This window comes from Sinocyclocheilus grahami, unplaced genomic scaffold (genome assembly GCF_001515645.1).
Source record: "Sinocyclocheilus grahami isolate Dianchi unplaced genomic scaffold, SAMN03320097.WGS_v1.1 scaffold852.1, whole genome shotgun sequence".
Classification (NCBI taxonomy): domain Eukaryota; kingdom Metazoa; phylum Chordata; class Actinopteri; order Cypriniformes; family Cyprinidae; genus Sinocyclocheilus; species Sinocyclocheilus grahami.
Genome location: NW_015506031.1, coordinates 367,048 through 387,186, shown reverse-complemented (window position 1 = coordinate 387,186; position 20,139 = coordinate 367,048). Strand labels below are relative to the sequence as shown.

The window sequence follows — 20,139 nt, the reverse complement described above, 5'->3', positions numbered from 1 at the left end:
GTAATATTATTTATTACGTCCTCTTTTTCCTGGACAGGTCCTGGCTGGAATTTCTAACTTGTCTAAAATTTTTGGGTTTAAGCGTTGTTTTTCTATTGTTTTCATAATATGCTGAATGTAATGACTGAAAGGTAGTTCAACCAATAGTGTGCAGATATTATACATAATCGAACAATCGTAGTGTGCGAAAAGGTGAGACGTATAGAGAATGGTCAAAGCAATGCAAACACGCATACATAATGTATGAAGACGGTACTGTAGAGAGCATGGCAAAGCCAAATCTTATAGGACATTTTAGGCAGTTTAGAAATCCTGCTCAGGACATGTGTCTGGGGGAAAAAAAGAGGATGTATGCTCACCCTATCTATTTCAATGACATTTATGCATTTCAAGTGTGACTTAAGTGTCCACATATTTGAGAACTCTGTGAATGTGGGATATATACAGTTACTCAAATCAGGATTTTAAATGGTACACCTACTGGCACATTTACCCATCAGACTCCCCAGCCACAGAAAGAAATTAAGAAGATCTGAGTTAAGGTAAAAAGAGGCATGTACTTGTTCTTAGCAGCTCTATCATGGCTCTTTTTAACAATTTCAATAGACAAACATCCCTGGGGATTCCGAAATTAAACCAAGCCTCAGGGGCTGGATGTGCTTCAAGAATGAAGACATCAAGGACAGTGAAGTATTTTTAGTTACAAGGGCCATCAATTTTAAACACCTCTTCATTCAGCGATAAATCTGAGCAGTGATTTTAACCACAAATAATATTTTACACTATAGTTTGCATCAGTTTATAAGTATTAGTAATTCAGCATTTGCCATTGATATCAATAAAAAATACAACTGTAAAAATACAGTTTTTTTTGTAGTTTGTTTAAGGTTATTGAGGGATTAGGGATTGCCTTCCCATGTTTTATTCATTGCTGTGAGCCAACTGAAACCTCTCATTGTGAATTAATTACATACGTAACGCCTGTTGTGAATACAATCTAGCCCAATGTGTCCTTAAAAGACTCCCAACGGCCAGAAAAGGTTGCTGTGTGCAAGTTTTACTAGAAAAAACTATGTTAAATGACTTTTGGTGCTTACAATTTGCTGCTTGCAATTAATAATTTAATTGAATATAAATAAAGAAGAATCATGAGTAGTATGTTTCATAGGAGGAAAAAGACATCCAACCTAATTTAACAAAGTCAGGATGATCAACCTAACATACCTGATTGTTACGCACTGTTAAAAATTCCATATTCTTTAATAACTACCAGACCCTGATGAAGGTGACATGAATCAACATGCAAAACCCTATGCATCAAGTAGCATGCCATATAGTCCAAAAGCCCTTGCATACTGAAATGTAACATTCTTTGAGTGGAGATTGCAGCCAACTAATTATTTATGAGAGGAAGTAACCATGTGCACTCGTGCCTAATGGAAAACGATACGTGGACTCGTCAAGCTCTTTGGCATCCGGTCTATTAAAACCTCAGACCTCATTCTGTGGCTGTGATAACCTGACCTTTGTGGCCATCTTCAAATGTATGCAAATAAGTAAACAAAACTTTAGGCTGTGAGGAGACATGGGAAGTTGTCACAAGGTTTATAGCTAAGGAGCTTGAAGGTTTTGATGTTGAAATCCCATTGGTTTCAGGCAGCTAACATTTATAATTTAGCATATTTATGTGTATTCTATCCTCCAAACTATAGCTATTGGGTAAAAAGTGAACACAATAAAATCACACTGGATACATTATGCCAAGGGTCAACTATAGTTTGAAACAGATATTAACTCAACTGTTTTTCAAGATATTTTTTTAATAAATTTAAATTGGTGAAATGTAATTTCAAGAGGTTATTCTAGTGTAAGTTCACTAACACACAAGGTACAAGCCACCCTTTTCGCTTCTTTTCTTTTAACAATGTCAAAAAGCATTGATAGACATACATCTTAAAGGGGTAGTTCACCCAAAAATGAATATTTTGTCATCATTAACTCAACCTCTTGTCTTTATGTCTACTTCAGAACACAAAAGAATATATTTGAAAGAATATTGGTTACCAAACAGTCGGTTACCACTGACTTCCAGTGATGGGGGAAACAGAGACATTTCTCAAAATAGAGACATTTAGCTGTCTTTTATGCTCCACGGAAGAAAGTTAGCCATACAGGTTTGGAACAACATGGGAATAAGTAAATAATGACAGAATTTAAATTTTTGGGTGAACTATCCATTTAAGTTTTTCATTCATTGCTGCTGGATTATGTTCCAAAGATGGTTGGGGCAAGTTGTCCCATGTGTTTTATAAATGTTACTTTCATACAATCAATATACGTGAATGCCTGTTAGCCAAAAATAATCTTCTGATAATTGTACATGTTACAAGAGTGTTGGATTGTTTTAATGTTTACAAATTGCTAAACAAACAAAGTCCTTTTAGATTAAATAGATGTTGAAAAATTAACATTTTAAGACACTAAGACTTTTCCCTCAAATCAGTCAATAAACAGTAGGTTCATATTGTCACAACATGCCTCCACAGAAACTGGAACTGTATCTTGTTTCCTGTACCTTTTAAAGCTTGATAAAACATTAAGGTATACAGAAATTGACTTTCAAAGTAAAACCTTAGAGAAATATTCATTGTGATAACTATCCCGGTCTCCTCTACACTTAAGCCTTACACTAAAGTCATTTATTCTGACATGCATCTTCTGAGTTAATATGGTGAACCATGCTCTCATCTCCAAACATATGTATCTCCGCCAGTGGACGTTGCATTTCGTTGTCCACCCTTTCCAAACTGACATAACCGATCTCCATAGTGTTAACAGAGCTGCCCTGATTATTGGTGGACACTGGATCCTTGCACTGAATTTCAAGAGGTGTTTTGGTGCACAGGTCATGGCAGCACAGAAGTCGAGCAAAAGCATCTCTGAAATCAGAATTAAAAGCATATATGATCGGGTTGAGCGATGAATTGCACCAGCCGAACCACACGAACACGTTAAAAGTTGCTTCACTGACACAATTTGGCTTGTGGCAGAAAGGAACCGCGCAGTTCAGGACGAAGAACGGAAACCAGCAGCACACAAACACCCCCATAATCACGGACAGAGTTTTGAACAGTTTGGTTTCTCTTATCGCGCGGTGTTGGAGAGGACAGGTGTGCGCACCTGCCCTGCAGTTCTGTGCGCGCTGCGCTGCGCGCTCCAACGAAGAGATGCTCTTGATTTGAACCTGAGCAATGCGGTAGATGCGCGTGTATGTGACCAGCATCACTGCTACGGGAATGTAAAAGCTTATTAGAGAGGATGAAACGGCATACGTTCTGCTCAGGGTCGAGTCACACATTTCCCTGGTGGTCCAGTTATTTGTGGTTACCGTGCCCAGGTCGGCCCTGTGCCAGTTCAGCTGCACGGGCACGAATGATATAGCCACCGAAACGATCCACGTTACGCTGACCATAACGAGGGCGAGTCTACGGTTCATCTTCCTCTCGTATTGAAACGGGTTGGAAATAGCCCAGTATCGATCCAAGCTGATTACGCACAGGTTGAGGATGGAAGCCGTGGAGCACATAATGTCAAAAGCCACCCAGCACTCGCAGAAAGAGCCAAACGCCCAGTGGCCGGTCACCTCCGTGGCCGCTTTCCACGGCATTACGAGAACAGCCACCAGCAAGTCCGACATCGCCAGAGACACGATAAAGATATTGGTGACTTTTCCTCTCAGGTGACGGAAGCGCAAAACCGCTGCGCAAACTGTGAAATTCCCCAATAGCGTCCACAGCACGAGGAGAGAAAGAGCGAACCCCAGGAAAATGCGACCCGCTGGCTCTCCATGAGCGCTCAGGGATGTCAAGTTGTACATGTCTTTAAGTGTCACAAAAAAAACAAAAACATACCAAAATATTTTCCGTCCATACTTCCTCCCAAAGCAATCCCATCTACTTGAGCGTTTTGACCGGATCTTATAGTTGACCTCGTTGTTTCTTAATAATAAGACCCTCGCTGAGATGTTCACATGATTGAACGACAATCTGAAGCGTCTCGCGTCAGGTTCCTTTGCAGGTCGCATTCATGCTGCTGTAGAACGCCCTCTTTTGCCCATTTTACTCAATAGACATACAGTGTCCCCAAAACGTATTTTGACACTTAATCCACACTTAAAAATGCATTGAAGTCATTGAATCCCTTACCAAAAAGTAGTATACTTCAAGTTTATTTTAGTAAGTATACTTAAGTTCAAGTATATTTTACATATATAAGTATACAAATATCAGTGTACTAGTAGTATACTTGTAAGTGTACTATTTCAATACTTCTTGGGACTAAATTGGCCCACTTTCTAGTATATAAAAGTATACTTTTAAGTATACTTTAAGTATAACAGTAGTAAACTTTGAGTACACAACTAGTGTACATCAAAATGTTTAGTTTGTACTGCAACTATACTAAAAGTGAACTTATAGGTATACTGATAGTTTACTAATAAAATACTTGTAGTAGCATTTTTAGTACACTTTGAAGTTGTCATGAATCCGGTCATTACTCACTCACTATTTAACACTCACTCAAACAACCATTCTCTGCCGAGTATTGTATGTGCTTATCGCAAGCAGTGATAGCTACTTTACAGAGCCCTCGTTAGTTTCCCAGCCCAGCCCAGTCTTGCCTTGTCTGTTTTCCCGGTTTCTGATCTTTGCCTGTTTTCCTGGATTTATTCCCTCTAGTCTCGCCCTTTTGATTCTGTTCGTCGTTCGTTGACCTACGCTAGCCCTAGGATTATTCTTGTGTCTTGCCCGCCATATACCTGTTTGCCATTGTTCGACCCTGCCTGTGTTTCTGACCTCTTCTGCTTTAATAAAAGCTTGCACATGGATCCGCACGTCTCACGTCTTGTCAGCCCCGTTACAGAAGTATAGTCTTATTAAACTACTAGTTTAGTAGTTTTATACTGCAAGTATACTCGTAAGTTTTCTTTAAGTGAACTTTACATCATACTTTAAGTATACTACTATGTCCCTATTTAGGTATTAATTTGTATATATTTTGTTACATGAATATCTGAACATACAAAACACCAAAAGAAAGAACAGGGTATCTGTTTGTAAACAAAAAAGTTTCATAAATAAAAAATAAAGAAATAAACAACATTTTGAACAAAAAGCTGAAAAAAAGACTATGAATTGGATTCAGAATGATAATCAAAACGTCGATAGAGTCGATCAACACCCCAAAGCTTGACAGTCATTATTACCTCTTCATTGGTTGACATTTTATTCCATAATGTTACATAGTTTTGATACTGTTTTATGTTTGATGATCGTGTTAGAATACATGTGGAAGCATCTGTTGTTTCGGTTTCTTCTTCACTTGTGTTTTTTGGAAATTCTGTACAGAAGATGTGTACTAGCGCCCTCTACAGTATAACAATGAAAACACGGATTCTAGGAACACAAGTATAGCTCAAATATATTTAGACTTTTTCTAAGTATAAGTCAAGTATACTTAAATGGCATTTTAAGTATATTTCTGAGAAGTACATAAAGCCCATTTCTGAGAAGTACATAAAAAAGTAGACTAAAAGTATACTTTCCTATTTTTAGTTTAAAAGAAGTATACTAATAGCACACTTGAATAAACTTCTTTTTCGTAAGGGATTACAACAATATATAGACAATAAAGTTAGACAATAAATGTTTTGGTTGTCAAATGTTAGTGGAACATGTTTTCCATTAAAGCCATAGTTCACCCAAAAAAAGAAAATTTGCTAAGAATCTACTCTAAGATGTAGATGAGTTTGATTCTTCGTGGAAACACATTTGGAGAAATTTAGCATTACATCACTTGCTCACCATTGGATCCTCTGCAGTGAATGGGTGCCGTCAGAATGATAGGCCAAGCAGCTGAGTAATAATCCACAAGTAACAGTCCAAAGCGAACACAGTCCAAAACAGTCTCAAGTAAGTTTTTCATTCATTGTTGCTGGATTGTGTTCAAAAGAAGGATGGGGCAAGTTGTCCTATGTGCTTTATAAATTTTACATTCATACAATCAATATATGTGAATGCCTGTTAGCTAAAAATAATCTTCTGATAATTGTACATGTTACACGAGTGTTGGATTGTTTTAATGTTTGCAAACAGCTAAACAAATAAATTCCTTTTTTAGTTTAAATGTATGTTGAAAAATTGAAAATAGCATTATTATTAAGACATTTGAAACTAAGACTTTTCCCTCAAATCGGTCAATAAACAGTATTGTCACAATATGCCTCGATAGAAACTGGAACTGTATCTTGTTTCATGGACTTTTTAAAGCTTGATAAAACATTAAGGTAAACAGAAATTGACTTTCGAAATAAAACCTGGGAAAACTATCCCAGTCTCCCCTATACACTTAAGCAAAACAGTCTCAAACAAACATGTCGGTGGACAACAGGCAGTGCTGGGTTGCTTGTATTGTAGTCTGTTATTGATTACAAATTACGTGAAAATTGTAGTCAGGAATGTAATTTAGATTACTCATTTTAGGTAATGCATTCGGACTATTTTGGATTACTTTTAGATTACTTATGACCTTAATTAAATGACCTTAAAATTTATGACCTAAATGTTTGCATTTGAAATATTTTGTTTACCTGCATGCCAATGTGACCATTAAACGACATCAGAAAAACTGTAAACACGCAAATGTCCTGTTAAATGATTGAAATATTCACTTTAAATCTCAGGGGGACTTCAAGTAAATATTTTAGGTCAAAGGGTTTGACTGACAAAAAAGTTTGTGAATCCCGGCATTATAATATCAAATACGTAATCATGTAATCCATAAAAAAAGTAACTGTAATCTGATTATGTTATTATTTAATATAATCTAATTACAAGTACAAACATTTTGGAATCTGATTACGTAACACTGCATTACATGTAATCAGTTACTACCCAGCACTGACAACAGGGGATGGATTTTATCACTGGTAGAATGGATAATGGTCTAATATTTTGTCCAGAAGCAACAGTTTAAAGTTAAAAAGCCTTAATGATGTATTTGTTTCTTGCAAACAAGGCACCCATTCACAAGATCCACTGGTGAGAAAGTGATGTAATGCTAAATTTCTCCAAGTCTGTTCTGAACAAAAAATTTGTGATATTTCAGCAAAATATTGCATGCAAAATGGTCCACTGTCCATTTTCAATAGCATAGCGATGTACGAAGCACTGATCCCACAGAAGTCACTTTCAGACCAAGCAGCTTTTTGTTGTTCAGCATGGCGAATTTGTGACCAATTTGAACATGAACATCTGCCGAGGGAACTGTGTGGGGAACTGGATTTCGCCCATGAAATTTCATCAAGCAATGGTAAATGTGACTGCCCCTGTTACTCTGTTAGGAGAGCTGTCAGAACTTGAGAGGAACACACTTCAAATTTACTAAAATGACTTATTTTGCCATGTGCAGTGACTTATGCCACTCAGACCTGTGCTGGGCCAGAAGGATTAAAAGGGGACTAAATTAATTAACATGAATAGTACTTAACAGTTTTTGCAGTATTTGATATTTTAAACCATTTTATATAATATAAACCACAATATCATTATTTAAATAACATCTGTGTAGAGCAGTGGTTCTAATCTTTTTGGCCCATATACGATATTTCCACCAATATGTTTGCTATAATTATAGCAATAAATATATTTTTTCATTTTTATTATTATTATTATTTTTGTACAATTTTAACTAACTTTTATTATTGTATTAATAATTATTAATTGTATTAATAATGATAATAATAATAATAATAATAATAATAATAATAATAATAATAATAATAATAATAATAATAATAATAATAATAATAATAATAATAATAATAATAATAATAATAATAATAATAATAATAATAATAATAATAATAATAATAATAATAATAATAATAATAATAATAATAATAATAATAATAATAATAATAATAATATATTCATTAGAATAATCATTAGTCATCCTGCAAAACCTGAATCAATGCATTTATGTGGACTTTTTCACACTGCAAAATAGTTTCTTCCAACAACAAAGTGAATGTTTTAGTGAAGAGTGGGGTGGCCAATGGCCAGTATAATGTAGGCCTACAAATAAAATTACTAAGGGATGAAGGAAATAACCAGTACTGTATTGAATGTAATCATGTAAAATTGATTGTATTGACTGTAATATTAAGACTAAATAACTATAATAGTTATTAGTACTACGTAGGACATCTAGTGGTGAACACATGAAGCTACAGATGAAAAAAGTCAAGTGAAAATTTTACTTTGAACAGCTAGCCAAAATAAAGTTAGTTAGTCTGTCTGTCTGCCTTTTGGGCCCTGTTTTTAGGAAGGGACAGGAAAGGTCACTTTCCAGCTGACTAACAGAAGACTGCAGACTGATTTTGTCGCTGCATGCGGGCTCCTTTACATCCATTATTTTTCGCTTTGCAGGTGGTGGAGTAATGTTTGCTTATTTTCTGTATCTTGTATCTTCATTAGAATCTAACATGCTTGTCTTTAGTATTTCTCTTTTTTAATCTTTTTATCAAATTTTTTTTTCAGATGTGACTTTTGCTCTGTCTGTCTCCATCCAAGCAAGCTTTGTTTTTACAGGTGGTGAAGTTGCTTTTTTTTTTTTCTGGACAGTACTGGTGGAATTTTCAATATTTATTTGCTGGCAAGACGTGTCTACAGAAATGAACTAAAATACAAAATATTGTGACAAATAAAACAACCCCAGGTTTCTTTGTTCATGTCTGTCAGATATGGTTAATTCAGAAAAAGGCAATCTCACACAAGTGAAACAAACAGCGATATCTATTTATGAACTTTATTTCACCATAGCAAAGTGAATATCATTATCAACAGTCAATAAGTGCATCAGAGGATATCAGCCTACAAAAACAAAAATGGCATCGTTCATAAAGGGGGGGGGGAAAACAGGTAGAAAAAATGAAAGCATTTTCAGCTCTTTCTGAACGCATGTGTGACTTGCTCTTCCAGATGTCATAATTTGTATCGCAGGTGAGGGTGTTGCAGAAAAATAAAATAATCTTGCAGTTTGCATATAGTTGCATTCTTCTTTGATTTTGCATTTGTAATACTGAGGTAATATGAATACCTTCTCTAGTCAACATCTAATTTTGTAATAAACTAAATCTATGCAGTCAAGAGCTTGGAGGACCTAAAATGGCATGCAGCTGTTTTACTAATTACAGATATATACAAAATATATATATAACAAAGTTTCCTTGTAAAACAATTCAAATTAGATAAGATAACTGATACAATTATCCTTAAAGTATAAAGAGAGAGTAAGAATCGAAAGGTCTGATGTGAATAGTACCGACATCTAAAAGTGAGATCATGCAATCCATTGCCATTTTTAACCACAAACAGACTGATAACACAGAATTAAAAACATTTCATAAATAAACATTTCAGTGCACAGAGAACATGAGTGCTTGTAAGAGCGGATCGTCACTCAGCATTACAATGTACTTATTAGCGGTACATCTATACCAAAACTGATCTAAGATCCTGCATTCTAGCACTTATAGGGGCGGGGCCCCCGCTACTATATAATGTGCCGTATTGGCGGCATACGCTCAGAATGCCTTCTGTTCGTGCCAAAACTCCATGGCAAAGGACACCGAAGGGGCGTCACGGCTTCAAGAATGGCGGCCGTCCCGGGGAAGCTCCTCCATCAGAGCAGAAGCCTTGTTCCTGATGGGAGGATACAGAGGAGCACTCTCCAGGCAACTACGAGAATGTCTGTGTTGTGTATGTTCAAAATGCAATAAAGTCTGTAACACACGTCTGTGTCACTCACACATTCAGCAGAAGGCTCGCGTTCCCCGTTAATCGGCAAGGCACGACCCTAACATACAGCACTCCCACTCGTCCCGTGAGCTTTCTGAACACAACCCTGGTATACAGCGGCGTTGCTCAGAATTCAGAGGGCGAGGCACTCCGCCCTCTGTGTCTTTTTGCAAGCGCATGGCGGTCCATTCCGGGCATTTCGGATTGGTTGCGGAACGTAACAGAGAACGGCTACATGCTTCAGTTTCGGTGCAGACCACCCCGGTTCAATGGCGTGGTCATGTCAACTGTTCCGGCACACAATGAGCCGGTGCTGAGGCAAGAAATTCTCAATCTCCTTGCGAAAAGTGCGATAGAAGTGGTCCCACCGAGTGCGAGAGAGAGCGGGTTTTATAGCCGGTACTTTGTCGTTCCAAAGAAAGATGGTGGTCTCCGTCCAATCTTAGACCGGAGACCTATCAACCGTGCATTATACAAATGCGCTTTCAAATGACAATGCTAAAGCTGATACTCGCGCAGATTCGACCCGGAGATTGGTTTATTTTGGTGGACCTGAAGGATGCATATTTTCATATCCAGATCGCCCCTCGTCACAGGCGCTTTCTGAGATTTGCGCTCGAAGGCATAGCGTATCAGTTCACGGTGATGCCGTTCGGGCTAGCGCTGGCGCCGCGTACATTTACGAAATGTGTGGATGCGGCACTTTCCCCTCTGAGAGCGAACGGAATACATATATTGTAATACATACAATACATTGCCCTCTGTTCTTCTCTCTGTCACACTCTCCCCTAGGTGGGGACGCACTCACGATGCCGTGGCTAAATGCCCATCTGTATGCATTCCCCCCGCTGAAGATTTTGTCACAAGTGCTGCACAAAATCAGAGAGGAGAAGGCATCAGTGTTATTAGTCGCTCCGTACTGGCCTAACAGGCTTTGGTTTCCCAATCTGCTGGAAATACTAATGGCTCCCCCGTGGTCGATCCCGCTGAGATGGGATCTGCTGTCTCAGGCAGATGGCTCAGTATGGCACCCCAGCCCCGAATGGTGGAAACTTCAGGTGTGAATGGTGTGCGGGAACCGGTAAACCCGGGTAAAGCCCCTTCTACGAGAGGCCTGTACGCCTGTAAATGGGCAGTGTTTGAGAGATGGTGTGAATCGTATGGTCGGGACTCAGAAAACTGCCCCGTGTCTGACATTCTGAATTTTTTGCAACAACAAATGGACGGCGGCAGTATGCCCTCCACTCTTAAGGTTTATGTTGCAGCTATCTCAGCCTTTCACGCTGCTATCGACGGGTGCTCAGAGGGAAAACACTATCTAGCGATCAGATTTTTGAGAGGTGCAAGAAGACTAAGACCCTCTCGCCCTCCTACGGTGCCATCCTGGGATCTGGCTCTGGTGCTGGGGGCGCTATCCCTCCCGCCCTTCGAGCCACTTCAGATTGTCGGCTTGAGGGAGCTCTCGCTTAAAATTGTGCTGCTGCTTGCCGTGCTGCTGCTTGCTTCGGGCAAGCGCGTGGGGGATTTGCAAGCGCTCTCTGTGAATGCGGAGTGTATGCAGTTTGGACCAGGAACCTGATTGGATCCCTAAATGGGAATCTACATCCAATCCCCTTGAGGCATGTCGCAGGGTCGTATTTGATTGGTTGAGGATTATTTTTAGTGTCTTGCAAGAACTGTTCATGTTAGCTCCGTCGAGGCTGAGCCTTTTTACTTCGCTGCTTCCACGCCGTTGTAACCGGAGATGTTATCTGTAGTTCTGTAAATTGTCCAGTAGGAGGAGCACCATTTTTTGGGATGACCAGTGACTGTTTTCACAGGGCTTCAAAGCAGGACATTTTCAACACTGTCACAAACACTGGGGTCACATCAGCAGAATTAGGGTATAATAACTCAAAAATGTGAGTAGTTATAGTTAGAATTGTTTAAATGCTGCATTTTCTAAAATTTGTAACAGATATAAAGTATTTTGTAGTGATTGTTTAGCTATCTATAGAAATGTATATGGTATGTTTTAGAAGTGAGACTATTGTGCACAATGCACACAGTAATTTTCACTGTGGATGGGACATCTACTGCACAAGTAAGGTACAGTGATATTTTGACACGCATGCGTTGCACAAAAATCTGTTAATAGCATGGCCCTATGAGAGGAAAATACTGATGATTTGTCAACAGATAGAACTATAATAATACACACACACACACACACACTCTCTCTCGCTCTCTCTCTCTCTCTCTCTCACTCACTCACTCTCTCTCATAATCACATGGGAGCTGTAGAAGGCTTAACCAAGGCTGGTGATGTTGGAACGACCACCAGGGGGTGCTACAATGCAGTGGCCAGAGCGCCGAGGAATGTTGTCGTCGATTTGAGCCCCTAATAGAATTGAAATAATCATAAAAATATACTTGCTGTAAAATACTGATAAAATTATACATTATTCAAAGGAATTTCTAAATATTATTTTCTTAGGGAATATATTGGAAAAGATAATGTTCTCTATAGTCTGATCCCATCTTACCTGATAGGCTGACATTGGCGGAGGGTGCAGGGCAGGGGCACAGGAGACATTTTCAAAGTGGGGGGAACCAAACTGTAAGCAAAAGCCCACATAGTAAGATCAGTTCTCTTTCATCATCTCGTGTTCGAGATCCACCTATGGGAAGGGCATCCATACCTGACCTCTGCAGAAGCATCCAATTGCACCAAGTCTGGCTTGACAGACAGGAGCGCGTGCCCAATGGTAGGTAAGGGACCGCCCCTTCACTAAGCGCATAAAGTCCCAGCATGTGCTACCTTTCCTCAGTTGACATTCGCTTTTCGCAATCTCTGCACTTATACACAACTCGGTTAGATTACACTGTTCACTTGTGTGTCTTCAGGAGGACATACTGACAGATCAGCCTTCGCCAGATGTGACAGTCATTATTCAGCCAGTTGATCAGTTGTGTTGCATCCTGAGCTGCCCACGCTCTCTCTTGTCTTTAGACTGCCTGCCTATCATCGTTTTCTCGCCTGCTCCCCTTTGCACGGTGGCCCGTCACAGATTTTTCTCAGTTTTTTGCCAGTACATTGCTCTCGAAATCCGCTGCTTATCCTGGGGATAGTATATCATGGGCCTGCCCGGCCGCGTGTGGCACACTTATAGCCTCTAAGGATCTTCACCCATTCTGTGTGGTCTGCCTGGGCCTCAAACACGCCTGGGAGAACCCCGAAAATTGCAGTCATTGCCTTAAGTTGCCTAAAAAGCTCCTGCGACGCCATCTTAAAGTTGCCCCGACCCAGTGCGTTGAGCTCTGCTTTTCCGATTCAGATGGGTATTCTCCGAAGAGCATATCTTCGCGAGCAACCTCCCGTTCTCAGATGAACTGGCCGGTTCCGGCGATGATGACGCGGGCCTTCTTGGGGTCTCAGAGGACGAAGAGGCTATCCCGTCCTCTGGCGTTTCCCAGGCTAACGCCCCCATGGCCTTGCCCCAATCCATCCTCTTGGACGTCTGTGAACAAGCGGGCGCTAGCCTCAACATTGAGTGGCCGGCTCCACAGAGCGCCACCGACCAGGAGAAGGATATTTATGACAGGAAGCTGCTGGGACCCCCTCCCGGCCCGAGGAAACAACCCTTCCCCGTCCATCCAGCAGTTCAGGGAAGGGTACAGTATCGCACGTGTCTCCGATTATAGGGTCTTATGACTTTGGCTGTCCATGTTTGCCTCTGGGCCTTCTGAGAATTAGGGTGTTCATGAAGTGGGTTTTATCTCTTCATCTCAGCCCATTACTTGATCTTATCTGCTCTGTCACAGTGACGCGCTCGTGTACAGCAGCACTGCAGCACTGGAGGAAGGCAGAATTTTACACGGTCACCGTGATTTTGCCAAGTAAGACATGTTCCTGGATCAACATCTTTTGTTGATCCTGGATCAACATTACTGTCCAAAAATATAGACCTAACCCAATCCCTACCCCTAAACCTAACCCTGCCCATAATTCATTCCTAGAATCAGAGGGAAATGATAGGTAAATAACAAGGGTGTAGAAGAATCTGACCCTGATTGTAAGCCTAAAACTGTAATTTCTCGAAAACGTATCCCTCAATTCTGATTGGTTGATTGGAATAATGTTGTACTTGGTGAAATCACGTTCACCAGTTTATACTCAGGGGACCCCCCTGGGGGACATCATGTTGCAGAAATTGGTAATGACAGATGCATCCTTAACAGGACGGCGAGTCACTCAAGAGGGCAGAATTGTGAATGGTGTGTAGGCGAGCTTTGATATCCCCAAAGCAGCCACACATTAAGGCTCCATAACTCCGGGTTCGGGTGCCACACCGAGCCGCCCACTTAAGACAGCAGATCCTTCCTGTTTAGGGGGGATCGGCAATGGCGGCATCACCAGCAGCTCTGTCAGGTCTGGGAACCAAGGCTGGTTCGGCCAGTTCGGGGCCACGAGTATCACCAAAGCCCTCTCCTCTCTGATCTTGCATAACACCAGCGGCAATATCTTGACCCCCCCCCTGGCTGAAGAGATCTGGGTTGTGCCATGGCCTCAGAGCTTTGATGCAGCCACGGGAGACCACGATGCGCAAACGGCCTGAAGTCCACGCCGTCCAAGGGGCTCGAGATTTCAGCCATAACTGCAGTGGGCGCATGTGTAGTAAACCAGCAGCCTCTGAAATTCCTTCAAGTGAACAGAGTTGCCCAATCTGAAATGGTGCACGGAAGACACAATGGCCGCCGAGCGCTTCCGAGAGAGGCGGGCGTGCATCTCCACCGAGTTGAAACACACTTCCTGATGTTATAGACTGATTTGGGGCAAAAATGCTCTTCTGCATGTTGACACATAGCCCTAGGGACTCCAAGTGAAGCGTGTCTATATGGCTGACTAGCATGTCCCGTGACTGAGCTAATATCAGCCAATCATCCAGATAGTTGAGAATGCACATCCTGCTCAGGGGGGAAAGTGCTGCATCTATGCATTTCGAGAAAGTGCGTGGGGCTAAAGCCAGCCCAAACAGAAGAACAGAGCACTGGTACACCGAGCCCTCGAAGGCAAACCTCAGAAAGCGTCTGTGATGCAGTGCTATCTGAATGTGAAAGTACGCGTCCTTTAAATCCACGGACGCAAACCAGTCCCCGGGGCGAATTTGTGCCAGGATCTGTTTCAGCATTATCATCCTGAACGGACCCTTGCAAAGCTCTCTGTTGATAGGCCTGAGATCTAGGATTGGGCGGAGTCCCCCATCTTTCTTGGGCACCACGAAATAGCAGGTGTAAAACCCGCTCTCCAGCTCGCTCAGAGCGACTCGCTCTATCGCTCCTTTTTCGAGCAGGCTGAATAGTTCTTATCTCAGAACTGGGGAATTTCGAGGCAATGTTAGAGACTGCACCACGCCATTGAAATGGAGTGGTCGGCACCTGAATTGAAGGGTATACCCACGCTCTATCACACCGAGTAGCCAGCGCGAGATTCCCGGAATAACTTCCCACGCACTCAGGAACTGACATAGCGGCTTTATCGGCTTGGTCGTTGGATGAGCCGACGAGTGCTGCGCAGCTATAATCGGTGCAGGTGGCAGCTCTGCACCACTCTGAGGCAGGGAGAGCGGCGCTGCATCGACTAAATGAGAAGGGAAAAGCTCTTTTTGTGCGAATGTATGCATTTTTATTGAACACACATTTGAACAATTTTGGAACAGCTTGCGGCACAGGGCCGCTCTTGCTCTCTTCCCTCCTCTCCGGGCTGTCAGGACGATGGGTTGGCAGCTGATGGTGGGATCATCTCTTCCCCGGTTCCCGCAACTTCCTCCGCCCATCCGGCTCCTGGCAGCACCAGTCACGTTAGCGGCTGCGGGCCTGGTGTCCCTCCTCTTCGCTGAATCTTGCAAAGTCCGTTGCCACGCACAGATCATTAATGGCATCCGGTGTGAGGGCTCCGCCCTCCGCCATCTGCAGGAGCTTCGCCTGAAACACCTGCAGCACTGCCATGGTGTGCAGCGCTGATGCCGCCTCACCATCCGCTGCTTAGGCCTTGTTAGCGAAGTTGTGCGGTGGTCCTGCATGGCTTAGACGGGAGACTGATGTCCGAGCCCAGGGTCAGGGTAGTCACCTCTGTAGAAACCTCTGCGAGGTCTCGTGAAAGCTCGAAAGAGAACCACGTGTGAGCGGAGAGATTCGCACTTGCGCATCATATTAATGTACATTCGCCCTACAACCGTGCACTCTCGACATTTGTCAGGTAAATAATGCCATAATTTTCCCTTATCAAAAGTGCGGGGGTCGATTGCTGTCTTTTCAAAACTGTGGGGGTCATGACCCCCCTGTCCCCCGTGTCAATGGCCCGCCTGCATTTGACATACCAGCACAAAAAAAGAGATCAACAGCATGTCCCTGAAAAGTTTGAACACAGTGCCACCTAGTGTTCCAGAGATATAATGATTTTTGCAAAATCGCCTATAACATTTGAAAACATTATCCAAATTTAGTTTTCTCTGTCAATGCATTCCGTGGTTAATGCCAATTCTGACAATGTCTAATTTTTAATTTTCCATCATTTTATTTGTCCGTCATTTTTAAGTGGTGCAAAAGTTGCTTCTGGACTAGTGCTTGGCCCTGCTGCTAGCAGTAACAAACAAACAAACTAATTAATCAATCAATCAATTATATTTGAGTACAATTACAAGACTGAAGGTTGCCCACAAAATCATTTTCACTGCATATTCATTACATTTTAATCCACATTAAAAGCAGTAACAAATAAAACAAGCACTGTCACAATAATATTAATCTACTTTTAGTGAAGAAACTTATGTAGAAATGAAAATTTCCTTTAATTCAATAGGCCTACCATTTATATGCTCTAACATTGCATGTGAGCACAGTACAGCCTACAATCAAGTTTAAATTAGCCCTAGTCTGCTAGGACACTTTTGAGAGAAACTGATCCATTAATAATTCACTTAGAACTAATTGGTTAAACATAATTGCAAACATGTCTCAAAAAATTCAATTAATTAAAATTTCATCAATGTTTGACAATTTCTGCAGTTAAATGTGTGCATATGTTTAAGTGTGATGTAAGGGATCAAATACTTTTGATGACAATTGTAAATTTTCTCTGGAAATTACTGAAACTGAATTTCATTTTTTATGTTATTGCTTATTTAAAATAGCTATAGATATAATCATTTTCCCTTGTAGTCCCCACTGTAAATCCCTAATACAAATGATCACCCCAGCACATAATATGTTATCATACTGTACGTGTATGCAAAACGTGCAGCATTATTTATACACATTATAGGTAAATGAGCTTCCTGAGGGTGGACTCGACCAGGGCAACCACTACAGGAGGATGTCTGTTGTGCATCGCTTGGAACTTCTTCTTGACCTGTGGAAATTATTGTGGAAATTAGTATTTATTTAATTAACATGAACTTTTTATAAATAGTGATAGGCTTACACTATAACAGCACTTTTAAAATGACATAATTGTCATTACACTGTTTGAACACTATGAAGTACAAAATGCAATATACATGTAAAACACTTAATAAATAAATAAAATAAATATGGAAAATTCCTTTATATTAATTCCATTAATATACATAGGTTTTAGCGATTTACAAATTTGTCATTTGTAGAGCACATTTATACAAAGGTTTTGTATAAATAAGAGATAAGAGAATGTCATAGTCATAGGACATTATTGCACCTCCAAAAATAAGTCGTCAAGATGATTCCCTCTGTTGCGTGGCCACTCCTTCTGGAATACCTCCTGAATGGACAAATGTAAAAACCCCCCTTTATCTGTGCCGAAGGTTGCATAGCCTGTAAACAACATTTTTTCCAAGAAATTGGTGTCATCCGTCCCCAAATACATATGATTTGGTTAATCACAGTAGTGATAGAGTTGAGGATTAAGTGGTATAGCTACCTAGCATTGCAGGATAGACGGTAAACATATCATTAATGACAGGAGGAGCATAGTTAGTCCTGTACCGCAAAATTTTCATATTAGTATCCATTTGCTGGGGAGAGTAACGGTGTACTCCTTCGTCTTCAACATCTGAAAGGGATACACGGCCAGCTGATGTCAATGAAATGTGACATAAATGTGATATAATATAAGAAGTGATATAGCCTAATATTACTATAAATTATTTGGATCACCATGATTTATTTATTTACTTTATTTAATATATAACTTGAAGTGTAGCATGTGAAAACTACACCATATAAATTATATTCTTTCTAAATTGTTTCTTTTACCTCCTCGGCAAGCATCCAGAATGAAGATCTTTGGTATTCCTTTGAGCCTGGGGCAGTTGTCGTCACTAAAAGGCTCAATGATTTCACTCACTTTAATTCGATTGGCATCTACACCTGCTAATTCATCCACACTTCCGTGACAGGAGACAGACACCATTATGCAGCTGATGTGTTGCTGATCTCTCATTATGTTATTTCGGAATCGTTGAATATTTTCTCTCATTTGCTTTTAAAACATAAAAGATTGTAAAATAATCACAAAATAATGAGCCATTCAAAGATTTTGATGTTGACTATGATTAGCAAGCTTTATTGCAATTGCATTCATGATATCTTAAAGGACAAAATGAGCAGACCATTGCTGATGCATTTGGTATTATGTTGGTACCATATCCTCCAAATCCAAATTGCGAGAAAAAGCATCTCATGATCTGCATGTCACTTTCACCTCCTTGCTTAGCTGTCATGGCACATAGCATCAGTGCCTTCTTAGCGCCACTCATGTCATAAGTTGTAGACCTCTACACCAATGCAATACAAAACAATAAATGTTTAGTCATGTTTAGGTAACATTATAAATGTTACCAAGCTTAGCTGGTCATTAATTGTTGATTTCTTCATTAACTATTTTTCTAACTTTCTTAACAGCACTTTTAAAGTTACATTTGTGTGTGAGAAAAAAAGTTTCTTCTCATCACCACTTAAATCTCAATGAGAAGCGTATTTTGGAACTTTGGATGTGTGGAGAAAGTATTCAATTTATTTAATATAGCCTATAATTTAATTAATTTATTTATTTAATATAGTTTCATATTTGAAGTGAAGTAGCATATGATGTGAAATTTCCCATTTTTTAGTTTGGTATAGGCCTAGCCTAAAGTATATGAAGTAAAGATGCAGGGGTTTCCTCTTACAAAAGCAAAGCATTATTAAGATAGGTATTCTATAGCCTATATATTGTTACCATTGTTCTGTGCGCTGTAGCTGTACCTTGTAAAATTTTGGTATCACATCATGTACTTTCTTTCATGTTCTCCGAAAACTTAATAACGAAAACAAAATAGTTATACCTGTCTACTTAGAGTGAAATAGAAAGAAAATGTAAACATAGCCTACCTGGCGATAGCTGCTGGCCATCTTAGTATTGTGTCGTATTTTTCCAAGGGTTCGGGCTTAGTAATAGCCTTTTAACGCTTGCCAGACAATTATCTTTCTCTTAGAGGTGTTACGTATGTCATCGCGTCTCCAATGCTTATTTCGCGTACTCAGTTTCCAATGAAGCCCAGTAGGCTACGCTTTTATTGATTTCACAACATCACGTGGGCGATGACAACTGGCAAGCTAAGCCTCAGTTTCTGTTCAATCACTTTCCGCGTTTAGCTTTGCGTGTCGGAACTGTTAAAAAATAAATAAATAAATAAACTCACACACACACACACACACACACACACACACATATATATATATATATAATATACTGCCTTGTCCAAATACCCACACTTGCAGTCTTTATACTTGACCACTTGACTACTTATGACGTATTTCCTGTATTTGGCCCAAGTGTTCAAGTGAGCATGAAGACCACAAGTGTGTGTCGAACTTTTCATTACCTGATGGGACACACTTATAGTGTTGTAAAAATGCAAGTGTTTACATAGCTTTATTTTAATTTTAATTTGATATACTTTGCATTTTAAAATCAACTTCTAAATGTCTGTTCAGTAGTCCTAAACCCTATAGATCAGTGTTTCCCAACCTTTTTTTAGTCGCGGCACCCTTTGGAAATTTTAACAAACTTGTGGCACCCTACAAAATTAATTTTGTCACAATATTTGAATTTCTTACTTCGATGTGATAATTTGAAAAGTATAGATATTTGGTACAACAGGGAAGAATATAATGTCATACAGATATTTTTAATATTATTAAAAAATGTTGTCCATCAATGGTGGCAATCAGTAGGCTAATTTCTAATGAAGAGACCAATTTTTATGACAGATTTTAATGT

At 40.1% G+C, this 20,139-nt stretch overlaps 2 protein-coding genes across 3 annotated transcripts; both read right to left on the bottom strand.

Moving 5' to 3' along the window:
• Positions 1–2,695: 2,695 nt before the first annotated feature.
• Positions 2,696–3,877, bottom strand: LOC107562963 (D(1B) dopamine receptor-like). Its single transcript, XM_016247722.1, has one exon. It carries the CDS (start codon positions 3,875–3,877, stop codon positions 2,696–2,698), a length of 1,182 nt encoding a protein of 393 aa, XP_016103208.1.
• Positions 3,878–17,058: 13,181 nt separating this feature from the next.
• On the bottom strand, positions 17,059–19,469 carry LOC107562974 (caspase-14-like). 2 transcript variants are annotated; one of them, XM_016247734.1, is made up of 6 exons: positions 19,248–19,469; positions 18,488–18,652; positions 18,132–18,357; positions 17,797–17,928; positions 17,575–17,690; positions 17,059–17,250 (listed from the first exon to the last, which is right to left on the bottom strand). In XM_016247734.1, the coding sequence occupies exons 1-6, from the start codon at positions 19,266–19,268 to the stop codon at positions 17,158–17,160; spliced, it is 753 nt and encodes a 250-aa protein (XP_016103220.1). In that variant the 5' UTR covers positions 19,269–19,469; the 3' UTR covers positions 17,059–17,157. The 2 variants fall into 2 exon arrangements, with proteins under 2 accessions (XP_016103220.1, XP_016103221.1); XM_016247735.1 differs by having other exon boundaries at positions 18,132–18,245; positions 18,520–18,652.
• Between the last annotated feature and the right edge of the window lie 670 nt (positions 19,470–20,139).